At 45.2% G+C, this 17,665-nt stretch overlaps 2 protein-coding genes across 3 annotated transcripts in view; both read left to right on the forward strand.

Annotated features, from left to right (window-relative positions):
* CCDC150 (coiled-coil domain containing 150) overlaps nt 1-648 on the forward strand; it is an 80,477-nt gene extending 79,829 nt beyond the window's left edge. For both annotated transcript variants that reach the window (XM_055345461.1, XM_055345463.1), the window contains one exon: nt 295-648. In XM_055345461.1, coding sequence (XP_055201436.1) covers nt 295-411 — 117 coding nt within the window. In that variant the 3' untranslated portion in view covers nt 412-648. The remainder of the gene's footprint in view (nt 1-294) is intronic.
* A 13,376-nt stretch (nt 649-14,024) lies between these two features.
* Nucleotides 14,025-16,127, forward strand: LOC129522676 (collagen alpha-1(I) chain). Its single transcript, XM_055344970.1, has 3 exons — nt 14,025-14,102; nt 14,868-15,564; nt 15,826-16,127. Exons 1-3 carry the CDS (start codon nt 14,025-14,027, stop codon nt 15,972-15,974), a joined length of 924 nt encoding a protein of 307 aa, XP_055200945.1. The 3' UTR covers nt 15,975-16,127.
* The last annotated feature ends 1,538 nt before the right edge of the window (nt 16,128-17,665 follow it).

Genomic DNA, 17,665 nt, shown 5'->3' on the forward strand with positions numbered 1-17,665 from the left:
ATCCCGGGATCTGGGATCAAGTCCCACATGGGGCTCCCTGCAGGGAGCCTACTTCTCCCTCTGCCTGGGTCTCTGCCTCTCTCTCTCTCACAAATAATGAAACCTTTTAAAAAAAAGTAAGATCAACTATAAAGAAAACAGACTAAATTTCTTCCTTAACAGCTGCACATCTCTCAAACTGTCTAGGTTAGGACCACTCACCTTGATGAATGAATTATATTCATAAAGATAAAAATTGGTCCTCAGCTTTGCAGTTAGTTTTGAACAGTGTTAGGTCTGTTTTCTTTCCAACAGGACCAAGGTAACAGGCACGATACTGCATCCAGCCAGTCTGTTCTACATCGATGGGAAAATAAACAGAATCTTAAACTTATGCCCAAGAAGTGTCAATCTGAACTAGAGAGAAAGTGACGTCCTTGACAAAGGCGCGCCATCTATAGCTACACGGCCGCGATTTCCTGAGCCCAGCAACCAGAGCTGGCCTTTTCCACAGTCATCAGAACATGAAGTCTTTGATGTGGGCTGAAGATTTTGGACTTGAGTTTATCATTTTATGAGTTTTCTGATACCAGTACAGAACCACCCCACCTTTTTTGTCCTTTTCCCCATTTTCCACCCAATAAATTTATATTAATTTGTTGTATGATAGATGCTATTGTAGGATACTTGGCTATTTTCCTAAGTATATTTTATCAAAATACTTAGTGAGGTCCTAGATGATATGGCAACTAAATGACAAGATATTTTGTTTCAATGAAATGCTATAACATCGGGTAGGTAATCCCTGAAAATGGAATCACCTGGAAAATAAAACTTTCCCACGGTTCTTACAAATGTATACCCCTTTTATGCTAGGTAATTATTAGCACATTTTCTTAGCACTTTTCAGTAAGACTCTGTTTTATTATTTATTGTTTTAAGTAAGTTCTACACCCAGGGTGGGGCTTGCACTTACCACCCCCCCCCCCCCCCCGCAAGGTCAAGAGTTGCATGCTTTACTGACTGAGCCAGCCAGGTGCCCATGTATCTATTCTTAGAGATTGTAAATGTCCAAAGCTGTAAATACAAAGCAAATTATTGTGTATACCAGTCTGCTGCAGGAAACATGTAGCTCCTCCTTAGTGTAGTAATAAATTCAGCTTTTTTAAAAAATTTAGATACTGAGTGGTAGATTATATACATTAAGTCTGGACTACCTAAACAGCTACCATAAGATCTAGTTTAATTGATGCTCAAGTGATGGCAGCTACTGATGGTACTATCAGGACCTAAATGAAATGAGCAATTGTGAAATTGGAGAGAATATCAAAAATAAGACTCTCAGAGGATGAGGAGCCCACCACTCTTTATCTGATATAAAAAGACAAAGCTGAGTTGACTCTGGTAACCGAGAGCTGTGTTGTTAGGCAGGCTCCTCCCTGAGCGGAACAGACTGCTGATCTTATAGAAGGTTTTGGGGCAGAACTTTCAGAGGCTTATGAGGGCTGATATCATCTGTAGAAGTGTAGTTAATGTGGGTGAGACTCTTAATTGGCATTCAGGGGTAAGTTTATTAGAGCACATCCATTCCTATTGTCTGACTTTCAGAGGTGGGGGCTCACTGATTGGCGGCAGCCTGGCAAAAGCCGCCTCACGTTGTCTAACTCCTACGGGATTTATCCCTTTGGACTCTTCATAAGGAGATATAGTCAGTTGAGGGTGCCAGGGAGTCAGTCTTGAAATAGTCTAACCAAGAGCCCCACAGAACGGTTGACCTTAGTCCTGAATTCTTCATGGGAAAAAATATCCCAGTTACTGCATAGGAGAGATGATCAACCTTAATGGGTTGTAAATCTACTGTTCCTGAGTGTTGTCATGACATTGACCGTTACTGGCCAAGAATACATTTATCTTCCTCATCCAGGACAGGGGCATTTTTTCTTCACTTGTGTATTGTCCTCAAAGAGTACCATCATCAATAAAGTCAGTGTAACATACCTTTATATTGTTTTTTTAGGTTGGCTATACTAAACATTAGCTTCGGAGAAGTGAATTGTAGAGTTATGTTGGTGATCATTTCTAGTAAAGCTTATAGTTAGAACGCCCTATTCAGAGTAATGAATTTGCCGAAGCGTTTCTGTAGTACCTTTGTCAGGTTCCATTGTGGGCCTCTGCTTTCATCCAAAACAACCAAAAAACAGACAAAAAGTCAAACAATGATTTCTAAGACACCAGACATGAAACAAGGAACAGTGATCCCTGAGAGAAAGGGAATAAATGATGTGAACCCTACTATCGCCCCAGCTTACAGCCTTCAGAGAGTTTACCTGCATTGCAAGGAGGGGAAATCGGTGGGCTTCCTGAGGCGGCACCAGAGCTCAGGGAGACAAGGACTGCTGGAGTCCAGTACCGAGTCCCAGAGGGGAGAGAGCTGCATGGAGGGAGAACTTCAGAGAGGTCCCAGAGGTCCTCTGAGTATTCAGCTGTGTCCCAGTCAGCACACGCACAGGAGGAAACCACCCAAAGCTGGAGAAAGAATCATCCCAAAGGGTCCGAGTTAACCACCTCAGTCCAGCCAGCGCTGGACGCATCATTACATTTAGCCTCCGAGGCTGGGTGGGATTTGTGAACACATTGCCCTGCATGTAGTGTACGTACTAACAGCCTTATCTACAGATCTAGTAATTTCACTAAAGTTGTCTTGTTTAGAAAAAGAATGCTTATGGCACAAACTGATCTTTTTACCATTAGTTCTACTGTAAGGTGATGACTGTGGAGTGTGTTAGAAGCTGAAGGCAACTGAAATTACATGTTCTTATCGACAACATCAACTTCATTCGGCTCAAACCAAGGAATGGTTTAATTCATAGCTAAATGGATAGCCAATGTGGCCAATTCATTCTAAAAATTAGATCAAATATCCCTTAAATTAACTTCTTGGTTTGATTTATCCTTGTAGGTTTTTTTTTTTTTTAAACTAAAACACCCCAGTCACTGGTCAGTCCTTGACTAATCCTTGAGTGGTATTTAATTTTATGTTGGCTGAAGGCTTTCCTTTGACAGGCCATACCTAGCTTCTAAGTTGTACTTGAGAGGTTTCTTTTCTTCTTTTGAATGATGAGGTGCTTTAACAGCTACCCACTGGAATATTATTTGACTGGGAAGCAATTTATGATTTCAGGAGTTAATACAAATGGTATCTCATAAATTGCTGAGGTTTATAAAGAGAATGTAGAGGTGAGGATGTGAAGACACCCTGATAGCTCTGGCTGGCTGGGCAGGATGGCCTTCCTCACTTGCTGAGTTAACAATGCTCAGCGCGTGTGCGCGCGCGCACGCGCGCGCGCACACACACACACACACACACACACACACTCACACACACACAGTATCAGTTCCCACCAGCCAGAATCAGAAACCTCATGATTTACAGGGCATTGGGGGGTGGAGTATACCATAGAGTATCGGTCTCAGAAGTAGATACTAGTAAGCCCTATAGTCAACACTGCTCTGCTCCTACCTAATCTTAAAAGCAAGACCCCAAATGACCCATTTCCAGGTAACTGCATTCTGACACAGAGCTTAAGAATATTTAGGGGAATACAGGGGCACCTGGGTGGCATAGTCCATTAAGCGTCTGCCTTTGCTCAGGTTATGATCCCGAGGTCCTGGGATTGGGCCCCGCATCAGGCTCCCTGCTTAACAGGAAGCCTGCTTTTCCCTCTCCCATTTCCCCTGCTTGCACACTCTCTATCAAATAAGTAAAGTCTTTTCTTAAAAGAGAATATTTAGAGGAATACAAAAATATATGGCACCCATCAAGGTAAAAAATAAAAATCACAATTTGCATTATCCAATCCAAAATTATCAGGCATAAAAAGCAGAAAAATTTGACCCAAAACATAAATGTTAGAAGTGACAAAGACATTGAAACAGTTACTGTAGCTATATGTTCAAAGAATATTACAACGACAGATAGTAATAGAAATTAAAAATACTTCATAATTATTAACTAGTAGAAAAATGATGGGTGATTTGCTTTAGTAACAGAGATTTACCACATGTGGTAACATCAGATTTAAAGGGGATGCTAATATAAGATCTGAGGATGCTTTGACTCATTTTTTGACGACTGTAGTGGTTCTGAATCAAGGAGACTAAGCTGTGGCTACTGAATTAAGGGGTAGGGCAATGGTATCACGTCTGCTGTGTTGTTAACTCCCATAGAGCACATGGCCTCGACTTCTCATGTTAGTACAAAAAGCTTTATGAAATCTTGATTCTGGGAAGAATCAACCTGGACTCTGACTTTGCTCCAGGTAAACAGTCTATGGAGTCATTTGCCCTTGGGGATTCTGATATTACGGCTATTTTTTTTTGTTTGTTTTGTTTTGGTCAGTTTTGTTGAGGTATAATTGACAAAATTATAATGTATTGAAGGTGTACATCATAAGGATTCAGTATACATTGTGAAAGTCTTCTATCACCTCACATATAATTTTGATAAGAACATTTCATTTTTACTCTCAGCAAATTTCAATTATATGATAGAGTTGATGATTCTAATTGTCATACTATACATTCGATCCTCAGACCTTATTCATCCTGTAATTCAAACTATCCTTTTACCAACCTCTATTTTCTAACCCTTAGCCCCTGGCAACCACTTTTCTGTTCCCTGTTTCTACGAGTTTGACTCTTTTTTTTTTTTTCTTTTTTAAGATTCCACATATAAGTAAGTGTCTTTGGTAATCTTTTGAGGGTTTCTTTTTTAAGATTTTTAATCTCTACACCTAACATGGCACTCAAATCTGAACCCCAAATTTGTACACTCTACCAACTGAGCAACTAAGTGCCCCCAATTATTATTATTTTTTTTTATTTATTTATGATAGAGAGAGAGAGGCAGAGACACAGGCAGAGGGAGAAGCAGGCTCCATGCACCGGGAGCCCGACGTGGGATTCGATCCGGGGTCTCCAGGATCGCGCCCCGGGCCAAAGGCAGGCGCCAAACCACTGCGCCACCCAGGGATCCCCGCCCCCAATTATTTTTGAATTATATGAGACTATAATAGATACTCTAATGTCACATCAGCCATAATCTGAGCATAGGTAAGGGCTGCAGCATATTTTGTCTGGGAGTAAATAAATCTCTAGGTGTCCCAAAGAAAAAAACTCTCTCTCTGCCCAGTGATTCCAAAGTATCAGATACAGATCGAGACTTAGGAAGAACTCAAACCTGTAAGTTTTCAGTTTTTGAATGGTTTTAGTAAACCAAAACAAATAATGCTCATTTCCTCTCAAACTTCCATAATTACTATATATTTTCAAATTCCTATTTTATTACCATCTTTTGTCATAAAGTCATTTTTATATTAAGACAAAACAACTAGCACTGGGATCCCTGGGTGGCGCAGTGGTTTGGCGCCTGCCTTTGGCCCGGGGCGCGATCCTGGAGACCCGGGATCGAATCCCACATCGGGCTTCCAGTGCATGGAGCCTGCTTCTCCCTCTGCCTGTGTCTCTGCCTCTCTCTCTCTCTGTGTGACTATCATAAATAAATAAAAATTAAAAAAAATAAAATAAAAATAAAAAATAAATTAAAAAGATTGTTCAAAAGATTAAAAAAAAAAAAAAGAAAAGAAAAAAGAAAATAAAGGGCTCACATAAACTCACCACAGGATCCAGCACAGAAGCACAGACTTTATGCGGAAGATATTCCACTGCTCATCTTAAAGCGTCTGCAGGAGGGGCAGGAAGTGCTGGGATACTCTCAGGGGACAGGGCTGGTCAGCCTTTGTGACACCTTCCCTCTACCTTGCTGAAGCTGGCAGACTCATTTTCTTTCATGCTAGCCCTTCCCGCCTGCCCTACTCCGCAGGTGCACTCTCACTTTCTTCCTCTGCCACACTCCAAAGTATCCATGGACTATAACATTCAAAGAAATTCTTCTTGGCCAAATACCACCTCCCAGAGCACTGCTCAGGCAGCAGACTGAAACATATCCCCACTCTTTCTAAGAGGCCTATTCACTTTCCCAGGAGCTTTCTTTTCAGCTTAAATATTTCTTTTAAGGCAAGTTTAATGGTGATGAGCTCCTTTAGCTTTTGCTTGTCCGTCTTTAGCTCTTCACTTTGCCTGTTAAAGGGCAGGCTTCTTGTCTGGCACATTCCTAGGGCCCTATGGAAGTGCACTCAGGGAAGAAAAGCCAGTGGATGCAGTCTTGACATTTTCTCCCTTTCCCTCACTCCAGTTTGCTGGTATCTCCCCAGATAGAGCTTATACCCTTGTATTGCACCCCAGTCTTTGTGACTATTGCCTAGGGGACTTCAGATCACCTGACTCTGACTCTATTGGCCAACAGGGCTTACGCTTGTGGTTCGAAGAACTATATATATCTGCATACTAAAAGCTGCTGCCTGAGGATCTGGCTTCCAATCAGCCTGTATATAGGTGCTGACTGAGATACCTCCCTTTAGGACACGGTAAGCTCTTGGCACACCCTCAAAACTATTAAAAGTCCAATGAGCTGCCTGGACAAGCACAAAGGTTTGAGAAACAATCAAGAGTTAGGGCAAGGATGAACAATAAATAAGTCATCTCCTACATGAGACCATGCCTTCAAGATTGGGAGAGGTGGCTGTTACTACTGTTACATAGAAACCAGTGCAGAGAGTGAAGCAAAATGAGTAAAGGGATATATTCATAAAGGTGCTCAGCAAAACTGGGAGAAGAATGAATAGTGAGAACTTAAAAAAAAAGAAAATACAAGATTATACCACACAGAAGTCACAGAGCAAACGAATACAATAACTTCACTGAAAAATACAGTAAAGGGCTTCAACAGCAGACTACATTGGCAGAAGAAAGGATTAGTGAATGCTAAGATAGGGCAGTACAACTCACCCCATCAGAGCAACAAAATGAATAAAAGTAAAGATACCTTTAAGGAATTTAGGGGCATCAAGCATACTAACACTCATATTATACAGGCCCCAGAAGGAGAAGTGAGTGAAAGTGGCAGGAACTTATTGGAGAAATAATGGCTGGAAACTCTCCTAACCTGGTGAAGAAAACAGACATTCAGAGAGTTCCAAATAAAATGAACCCAAGGAGACCCATCTTGAGACACATTACAATTAAAATGTCAAAAGTTAAAGGAGAGAATCTTAAAAGCAAGAGAAAACTTGTTACATACAAGGGAATCCCCATAAAACTATCAGATTTTTTCAGAAGAAATTTTGTAGACCAGAGGTAGTGCCACAATATATTCAAAGTGCTAAATGTAAAAACTTTTCCAGCCAAGAATACTCTACTTGGCAAAGTTAATCAGAATTGAAGGAAAGATATAGAGTTTCACAAGCAAGCAAAACCTAAAGGAGTTCACCACTAAATTAGCCTTACAAGAAATGTCAGACCACTTAAAGTTGAAAAAAGGGGTGCTATTTAGTAAGAAGAAAATATATGAAAGTGCAACTCACACTGGTAAAGTTAAATACATAGTAAAGGTAGGAGCACATGGGCAGCTCAGTGGTTAAGCTCTGACTCTGGATCTCAGTTTAGGTCTCAGGGTTGTGAGTTCAAGCCACACCTTGGGCTCCACACTGGGTGGGGAGCCTACTTAAAAAAATAAAATTATTATATCTATACACACACACAGAGTAAAGGTAATGGATTAATCACTTAAAAACTAGTATGAAAATTAAAAGATAAAGTAGTAAAATTAAATTACAGTAATTGGTTAAGAGATACAAGGGATAAAAACATGTAAAATGTAACATCAAAACCACAAAATGCAGTAGGAGGATAAAAATGTAGAAGTTTAGAATGCGTTCAAACTTAAAAGTTATCAATCTAAAATAGGCTGTCATTAATATATATGTAACCCTCGTGGTAACCACAAAACAAAAACATCAGGTAGATACACAAAAGATAATGAGAAAAAGGAATCTAAGCATGCCACTAAAGAAAATCATCAAGCCACAAAGGAAAAGGCAAGAGAAGAAAAAGGAACGGGGCAGAGGGGGAGGGACTACAAAACATACAGAAAACAAAAATGGAAACGAGAACGTACCTATCAATAATTACTTTAAATGTAAAGGGACTAAACTTTCCAATAAAAAAAAAAAGAGTAGTTGAATTTAAAAAACAAACAAGACCCATCTAATGCTGCCTACAAGATACGCACTTCAGTTCTAAGAACACACAAAGTGAGAGGATGGAAGAACGTAAACGGAAGCCAAAAGAAAGCTGGGGTAGCTATACTTATATTGGGCAAAATAGACTTTAAAACAAAGACTGTGATAAGAGATAAAAGCGTCATAAAGTAAGGGGTCAAACTCCCCAAAAAAGATGTAACGTGAAATATTTATGCACCTCATATATGAGCACTAAATAGATAAAGCAAATATTAAGAGACAGGGGCATCTGGGTGGCTCAGTCAGTTAAGCGTCTACCTTCAGCTCAAGTCATGGTCCCCGGGTCCTGGGATGGAGCCCTGTGTCCAGGCTCCCTGCTTCTCCCTCACCCTCTGCCACTCCTCCTACTTGTGCTTGTGCATGCGCTCTGTCAAATAAATAAAATTTTTTTTTTAAAAAAATATTGAATAAAAAAAAATTTAAAAAAAAAAAGGGATCCCTGGGTGGCGCAGCGGTTTGGCGCCTGCCTTTGGCCCAGGGCGCGATCCTGGAGACCCGGGATCGAATCCCATGTCGGGCTCCCGGTGCATGGAGCCTGCTTCTCTCTCTGCCTGTGTCTCTGCCTCTCTCTCTCTCTCTGTGACTATCATAAATAAATAAAAAAAAAAATTAAAAAAAAAATAAAAATAAAAAAATATTGAGACCAAAAGGAATTGATAGCAATACGATAATAGTTGGGGACTTTAACAGCACACATCTATGGATATCAGAAAATCAGTCAGGAAATATTGACCTCAAACAACATGTTAGACCAAATCAACTTGATATTTACAGAACATTCCATCCAAAAGCAACAAAATACACATTTTTCTAAAGTGCACATGGAACATTCTCCAGAATAGACCACAAAACAGATCTTAATTTATTTAAGAGGACTTACACCATATCAAATATTTTTTCCACCAAATAGTGTGACACTAGAAGTCATTACAAGTAGGAAACTGGAAAATTCACAAATATGGAGAGGCTAGCCCACATGCTACAGAACCACCAATGAGTCAACAAAGAAATCAATAAAAATAAATACCTTGAGACAAATGAAAATGGAAAAGTAACACACTAAAATTTATGGGATGCATCAAAAGCAGTTCTAAAAATCTAGGAAGTTCACAACAAATGCTTACCTCATGAAACAAAATTCCAAAACAACATTACACCTCAAAGAGCTAGAGTTCAAACCCAGAGTTTATAGGAGGAAGAAAATATAACAAAAATCAGAGCAAAAATAAATGAAACAGAGATTTTAAAAAGGACCAATGGAAAAGATCAATGAAAAAAAACCCAGCTGGTTCTTTGAAAACATAGATAAGACCTAAAAAAATAATTTCAGAAATGAAAGAGGAGCTGTTTCAACTGCTACCACAAAGGTTTCTAAGAAACCATTATGAACAATTATATGCTAACAAATTAGCCTAGAAAAAATTAATTCCAAGAACATACAACCTACCAAGACTTAAATCATAAATAAGAATCTGAATAGACCAATACTAGTAATGAGATTGAATCAATAATTGAATACCTTTCAATAAGCAAAAGTCCAGAATCAGACGGCTTCACTGGTGAATTCTACCAAACACTAAAAAAATTAATATTAAGGACGCCTGGGTGGCTCAGAGGTTAAAGCATCTGCCTTTGGCCCAGGGCGTGATCCTGGAGTCCCTGGGATCAAGTCCCACATCGAGCTCCCTGCATGGAGCCTGCTTCTCCCTCTGCCTGTGTCTCTGCCTCTCTCTCTCAATCTGTATCTCTCATGAATAAATAAATAAATAAAATCTTTAAAAAAAATTAATACTCATCCTTCTTAAATTCTTCCAAAAAAAACCCACCAACCCCAGAAGAGGAAGAAACTCTTCCAAACTCATTTTACAAAGCCAACATTACTCTGATACCAAAACCAGAAAAGGATGCCACCAGGAAATTAAAGGCCCGTATCCCTGCTGAATATAGATGCAAAAATCCTCAACAAAATATTAGCAACCTGAATTCAACAATATGTTAAAAGGGTCATACACCATGATCAAGTGGGATTTTTTTCCCCAGGGATGCAAGGATGATTCAGTATCTGCAAATAAATCAGTGTGATACACCACATTAAGAAATGAAGGATAAAAATCTTATCTCAATACATGCAGAAAAAATTTTTGATAAAATTGAACTTGCGTTTAGGCTTTTAAAAACTCTCAACAAAGAGGGTGTATAGATGAAAGCCATCTCAACATAATGAAGGCCACTTATGACAGGCCTGCAACTGACATATTCAACAGTGAAAGATCAGGAACAAGACAAGGATGACTATTCTTGCCACTTTTAATCAATATAGTATTAGAAGCTCTCACTAGAGCAAGTAGGCATGGAATAAAAGGCATCCCAATTGAAAAGGAAGGGGTAGACTGTCACTATTTGCAGAGGACATGCTAGCTTTGCACAGTGGCAGTATCATAGCCAGTGAGGTTTATCCAAGGAGCGATCATTGCTAATTGCAGATGACATGCTTTATATATAAAATCCCAAAGACTCCACTAGAAATCTATTAGTAGAGCTAAAGAACAAATTCAGTGAAGTTACAGGATAAAAAAAATTAATGTAGGGATCCCTGGGTGGCGCAGCGGTTTGGCGCCTGCCTTTGGCCCAGGGCGTGATCCTGGAGACCCAGGATCGAGTCCCACGTCAGGCTCCTGGTGCATGGAGCCTGCTTCTCCCTCTGCCTGTGTCTCTGCATCTCTCTCTCTGTGTGTGACTATCATAAATAATAAATAAAAAAAATAAAAAAAATTAATGTATAAATATCAGGAAGAGGAATTAAGAAAATGATCCCATTTACAACTGCATCAAAAAGAAAAAAAATACCTAGGAATAAACGAAGGAGGTGAAAGATCTGTACTCTGAAAACCCTAAGATGCTGATGAAAGAAATTGAAGAGGGCAGAAAGAAATGGAAAGACAGTCCATGTCCATTGATTAGAATACTGTTAAAATGTCCCATACTACCCCAAAACAATTTGATAGACCCAGTGCGATCACTCTCAAAATTCTAATGGCATTTTTCACGGAAATAGACAAACCTAAGATGTGCGTGGAACCTCAAAAGACCCCAAATAGCCCAAGCAATCTTGAGAAAGAAGACGCATCATGCTCCCTGATATCAAAATAGATTACAAAGCCAGAGTAATTAAACGGTGTGGTGTTACCATAAAAATAGACATTTAGATAAATGGAACGGAATGCAGAGTCCAGAAATAAACCCATGCATATATGGTTAATTATAACAAAGGCAACAAGAATGTACAATGGGGAAAACACAGTCCCTTTGTTAACTAGTGCTGTGAAAATTAAACTGCCACATGCAGGCAGCCCCGGTGGCGCAGCGGTTTGGTGCTGCCTGCAGCCCAGAGTGTGATCCTGGAGACCTGGGATCGAGTCCTGTGTCGGGCTCCCTGCATGGAGCCCGCTTCTCCCTCTGCCTGTGTCTTTGCCCCTCTTTCTCTCTCTGAATGAATAAGTAAATAAATCTTAAAAAAAATAATAATAATAAATAAATAAGCTGCCATATGCGACAGAATAAAACCGGACTTTTACACCTTACACAAAAACTAACTTAATATGATTTAAAGACTTGAACATAAGGCCTAAAACCATAAAACTTCTAGAAGAACACGTAGGAGGTAAGCTCCTTGACACTGATGTCTTGGTGATGATTTTTTAAATCTGATACCCAAAGCAAAACCAACAAAAGCAAAAATAAACAAGTAGGACTACTTCAAACTAAAAAGCTTCTGTACAGGGGCGCCTGGGCAGCTTGGTCAGTTGAGCTTCTCTTATATTCAGCTCCCATCATGATCTCAGGGTGGTGAGATCGAGCCCGAGTTTGGCTCCATGCTTAGCATGGAGTCAGCTTGAGAGTCCCTCCCTCTGCCCCCCTCCCTGCTTGCACATGCTCTCTCACAGAAAAAAAAGTAAAGAAAAAAAGCGTCTGTATAGCAGAGGAAACCATCGAGAGTGTGAAACGGTGACCCACTGTTTGCAAATCATAGATCTGAGAAGGAGTTAATATGCAAAATATATAACGAACTGAGAACTCAGTAAAAAAATCCCGTTAAAAAATGGGCAGAAGCTCTGAATTCACATTTTTCTAAAGAAGACATACATGTAGATGGCCAACAGGTACATTAAAAAATGCTCAACATCCCACTATCATCAGGGAAATGCAAATCTAGACCACAATGAGCTATCACACCTGTCAGATGACTGGGGTCAAAAAGAAATAATGAGTGTTGGTGAGGATGTGGAGAAAAAGGACCCCTCGTGCACCGTTGGTGGGAATGCAAACTGCTGCAACCACTGTGCGAAACAGTATGGAGGTTCTTCAAAAAATTAAAACTAGAAATACCCTATGATCCAGTAATTCCACTACTGGGTATTTGCCTACAGAAAACAAAAAACACTCAATTGTTTTAACATATACCCCTATATTTACTGAAGCATATTTGCAGTATCCAAGATATGGAAACAATCAATAAATGGACAAAGAAAATGTGGTTATTATTCAGCGATCAATAAGAATAAGACCTCTCCTTTTGTTCCAACACCGATAGACTTTGAAGGCGTTATGTCACGTGAAATAAGTCAAACGGAGAAAGACAAACACTGATTTTTCTTATATCTGGAATCTAAAAAAACAAAACAAGGAAGCGGACTCATAGATCTAGAGAATGATTTGCAGTTGCCAGAGGCATTAGGTGTATGGTGGGCAAAATTAGCAAACTGCTTTGGGTTTTGGTTTATTTATTTTTGGTTCTGATAAATTGGATAAAGAAACCCAAAACACATAGAGAACACCAACATGATTTGGAGACAAGCAAAAATCACACAAACAAGATACAAGTAGCACCAACAATCAAAGGTCAGTATTGAAATAATATATGTAAATTTTTAACAGATTTTGTTTTTAAGTAATCTCTGCACCCAACACGGGGCTCGAACTCACAAGCCCAAGATCAAGAGTTGCATGCTCCTCCAACTGAGCCAGCCTGGCACCCTGAAACAGTACTTTTTTTTTTTTTAAATGAAAAACCTCAGGAGTTTCTCTTGCCTCTTGAGAGACCTGAACCGGGTCCACAGCTGCTGGTACTAGACCCCCCACCCCGTCTACGCTGCCTTTAACAACATGTAACTTCTTGACTCGTCCTAGAAAAGTCGTCTGCTTCATGAGGAAACTAGAATCACTGGTGTTGTAAGGCAAAGCCAAGGTTTGCTAGGAAGCCCTTAGGCAGCCAAGCGTGCAGGCCAGGCGCCCTTTCTGTATTTTTACCTTTTACAGTATCTCAAACGAGAGCCCTGTAAATCCTTCAACATCCACCTCTGCCTCTGCGTCGGAGAAGCCTAACCGTATTTCCGTAGCTCCTTCTCTGGTCCCCAGCGCCCACTTTCTGCTCCTAGAACCTCACTTTCACCCAGACTGCCTCCATGGCCCTCCTTTGTTCCCTACACTGTCAGTCCGGGTGGCGAGGGGGCCCGGCTGCCTTCTCCGGGGATCCTCCTAAGAACCCTGCTGGATTTTCCAGGATCTTCCTCACTTCCCTAAACATTTCCTTTTGAAGTTTCCTATTGGCCATGAAAGAAAAAAAAAAATTGAGTCTTACAAAAAGACATCATAAAATGAAGTGAAAAGACAAGTGACAAAGACTTAATTCCAGATTGGATAAAGAGTACCTACAATTCGACAACACAAATAAGGCCCAGTTATTTTTTTTTAAATCGACAGAGGATGGAACAAAAGCAATTCAAAGAAGAAATCCCGAAAGGTCTGTGAGCACGTAAGAAGCTAGGTTTCAACCTTCCCGGCACACAAATGCCAAGAGCCATTTCCCACCTGCCGACTGGGGGAAAAATACGTTCCAGCGGGGACGCAGGTGTCCTCACACAGCCAGTAAGTAGAGTCGTCTGGGAGGGCAGGCGGGCACACCTGGCACAGTGCGGGCACACCTTGTGGAGACTGAGAAAATTAAGGCCATTCCACCTCAGGTTTAGCGTTAGCACAAGTACAGCCATCTCAGGCCCCTGTGAATAAGAGCTGAACTTTACAGGAAAAACCGCAGAACGCCCTTAGAGAGTCGCACGTCAGAGTAAGAACAGAGCTCAGAATGCCCTTGACAGAAAGTCCGGTATTGGAATGAAAACAGCGTAAGAAATGCCTCCACCCCTTCTGAAAATCCCCTAGACCAGCCCATAAAAACCCAGCTGTAACTCCCCTTGGGGTCCGAGGCCCTGCTCCCCGTGTCGGGCATACTTGGACCCAAGCTAATTAACCCTCATGTACTTGCAGCGGTGTCGGCTCCTCGGTGGTTTTCTCGGATTCGCAATCTGGGGCACAACAGGCGGGCACACCTGGCACAGTGCGGGCCCGCCTGCAGGGGCTCCCCCGACCTCCTTCAGCGGCGGGAGGTCCGGTCCTTGGTCGGCTGCACCCCAGGGGGCGAGCCTGAGCTCCTCCCGCGCGGGTCACCGACACGACGAACGGCCCCGCGCGCAGAGCTCCGGCGGCTCCAAGCCCCTGGGTCGGGCTCTTAGGCTCCCAGGGACCCTCTAGGAAAACGGCGGGACGGGGAGAGAAAGGAGGAAAACTCCATCCCGTTGCGTAACTCGGATGAAGCCACCAGGGTACTTCGGGGCGTCGGTCCCCTCCGGGAAATAGGCGTGGGAGCCGGCCTTCAGTCGCCGCGGAGCTGGCCGCGAGCTGCCGCGCAGCGCCTTCCCCGCGCCTCCTGGGGCCTGCGGAGGGCCCCTCCCCCGCGGCCCGGGGCGCCCAGGGGCCTCAGCCTCAGCCTCAGCCGAGGGAAGCCGCGGGCCGCCCGCCCGGGGCGTGCCGGGCCGGGCCGGGCCGGGCGGGGCAGGTGTCGGCCTCACCCCGGCTCCCCCGGGCCAAGCGCGCCGGCGCCTCCGCCCGAACAGGACAGGCCGAGGCCGTGAAGCGAGTCACTCGGAAGACGCTTCTCCCAGCGTCTGGGGCGTGGAGGGGGCGCCTCGAGGGCCACGGCGCTGCCGGCCCCGCCCTTCCCTCTCCTGGCCGGACCCTCCTCGGAGCGTCGACGCGAGCACCCGCCTCCCTCGCCTCAAGTGTAGGCGTCCCGCCACCCCTCGGCCTGGCTGGCTTCCCTCGGCTCTGCCAGCCGCGGACTGCCAGTGGCGGGCGCCACTTCGGGGTGCTCTCAGAAACCCGAGGGCGTGCGAGGTCGCCCCGGTGGCTGCCGGGCAGGGCCGGGCTCTGGGGTCGAGGGGGAAACCCCGTAGGGCCCGGCGGCCCCCGCACGCCGACGGGGACAGGCTTCAGGGGACGGTTTGGGAGGGGACTGCCGAAGCCTGGAAGAGGGTGCTGACTTCTTTCTACCCAGGTAAAAAAAAATGTAAGCTTTTTTGGGGGAAATGTTAAAAGCTGGCGTAACTGCCCTAGGACAATGAAATGAGGGGCTCCACTCGTAGACCTGCAGGCCTCTACCGCCACCTACTGCGGAGACCGCGTCCTGGGGCTGGGCTCGGCCGCACAGCGAGCAGCGCTGCGCCGGGGGTGCGGCCTAGGGGCCCGCGGCGGGCACGGAAGTGGCTTTAAAAAAGTAAAGAATAAAAGTGTAAAAAAAAAAAAAAAATCATTGCAGGAATGGTTTCCTCCCGCGGGAATGACAACCAGGCCGCCGAGCACGTCCAAATACGAACGCGTCTCGAAGATCCGGCCGCGGCCGCCCAGAACTTCCCGTGCAGACCGTTCTGCAGCCTCCAGTTTCCTCCCGAGGTTTCCTCCTCTTAAAGTTTCCATTTTTTCTGGTGACAATTTACCCGACCTTCCCACCGGGTTAGTTTCAGCAGCTACACGCGGGGCGTCATCAGCTCGGATCTTCGACTGTTTCCCCTTCCCTTCTCTTCTCGCCGCGCGCACGCGTTCGCACCTGCGGCTGGTAATGCCGCCTCAGCTCTGCCTCCCGCGTCGCGGCGCTTGGAGGCCCCGGCCCCGCCCTTCGCTCCCGCGGAGCTGTCGCTGCAGGGGCCCCGCCAAGGCCCGCGGCTCCCGCCCCGACGCCGCCGCTCCCGTCGCCGCCGAGGCCCCCGTCCCGACGCCGCCGCCGCTCTCGCCCCGACGCCGCCGCCCCCCGACCCGACGCCCCTCCTGACCCGCCGCCGCCGCCCCCGACCCGCCGCCGCCACCTCCGACCCGACGCCCCTCCTGACCCGCCGCCGCCCCTGACCCGCCCCCCCCCCCGCCCGCCGTGGTGGTGGCGGGAGGGGCCGAGGGGCCCCAGGCCCGGGCAGCGCTGCCCGGAGGACGTCGCCGCCGCCGCCGCCGCCGCCCCCGGGCCCGGGCCCGGGCCCCCCCTCGGGCCTGCGAGACCCGTCGCGTCAGTCAGCTTGCTTCCCGCTGTCCCATTTGCCGGCCGCCGGCTGTGCGTGCGCTGGCTCGTCCTCGTCCTCGTCCTCGCGGACTCCGCGGCGCCAGCTCGGCGGCCGGGCTCCCCCAGGTCCCCGCCGAGGGCCCCCGTGCCCGGGAGGACTGAGCAGGCCCGGGGCACCGTGTCCAGGGGCTGCCCCCGTGCGCCGTGCTCCCCGCGTCCAGTCGCTCGTCGGCCCGCTTCTTCGGGGTGCCTCAGAAGTTGCAATTGGCAGTTGGGCTTGGGGCTCCGGCCCGGGGAAAGCGCGTGGTTCTGCGTTACCGCCGCGGCCCGAACCCGCCTTCCGCGCCCTCCCGCCCGGTTCGCGGCCACGTGCACAGCCCTGCTCGGCCCGGAGCTTTGGGGGCCGCCTTGTGGCTCCCCGCCCGCCCGGCCTTAAGCAGGCCGCGGGAAAGCACGAAGGGTAAATGGAAACAAAGATGGAATGGTTGTGTATCAGGACTATTTTTGGTGCAAATAACAGAAAAACTCCAGCCAGTCTAAATTTTAAAGTGGAATTGTAAAAAAAAAAAAAAAAAAAAAAAAAAAAAAAAAATCAGGACACCCGGGTGGTGCAGCGGTTTAGCGCCGCCCTCAGCCCAGGCCGCCGTGACCCTGGAGACCAGGGATCAAGTCCCACATCGGGCTCCCGGTGCATGGAGCCTGCTTCTCCCTCTGCCTGTGTCTCTCTCTCTGTGTCTCATGAATAAAGAAAAAAGAAAAAAAGCGGAATTGTAGAATTGGGTTAATCTTATACAAAGAACCCATGGGTAAGAACACAGCTTTAGAAGGGGCAGGAATGGGAACCGGAAAATCTCTAGGAACCCTTGGAGTTTCCTTTGCATCTCCCAGCTCTGCTTCATACATAGATTCTATTTTTCTTGCTCAGTGGGAGGGGTTAACTGCTAGTCAGCCCACAGGGAAAGCAGAAAATGTCCTCTAAACTCTCATGTTTCAATCCTACAGAATAACCCCATCTCACTTCTAAATTCCCAAGGACGGAGCGAGGAAACTCCTGATTGGCCCAGCTTGGAGTGGGAGACGCTCAGTTTATTAATCAACTGACACCAATAGA

This window comes from Nyctereutes procyonoides, unplaced genomic scaffold (genome assembly GCF_905146905.1).
Source record: "Nyctereutes procyonoides isolate TBG_1078 unplaced genomic scaffold, NYPRO_anot_genome, whole genome shotgun sequence".
Lineage (NCBI taxonomy): Eukaryota > Metazoa > Chordata > Mammalia > Carnivora > Canidae > Nyctereutes > Nyctereutes procyonoides.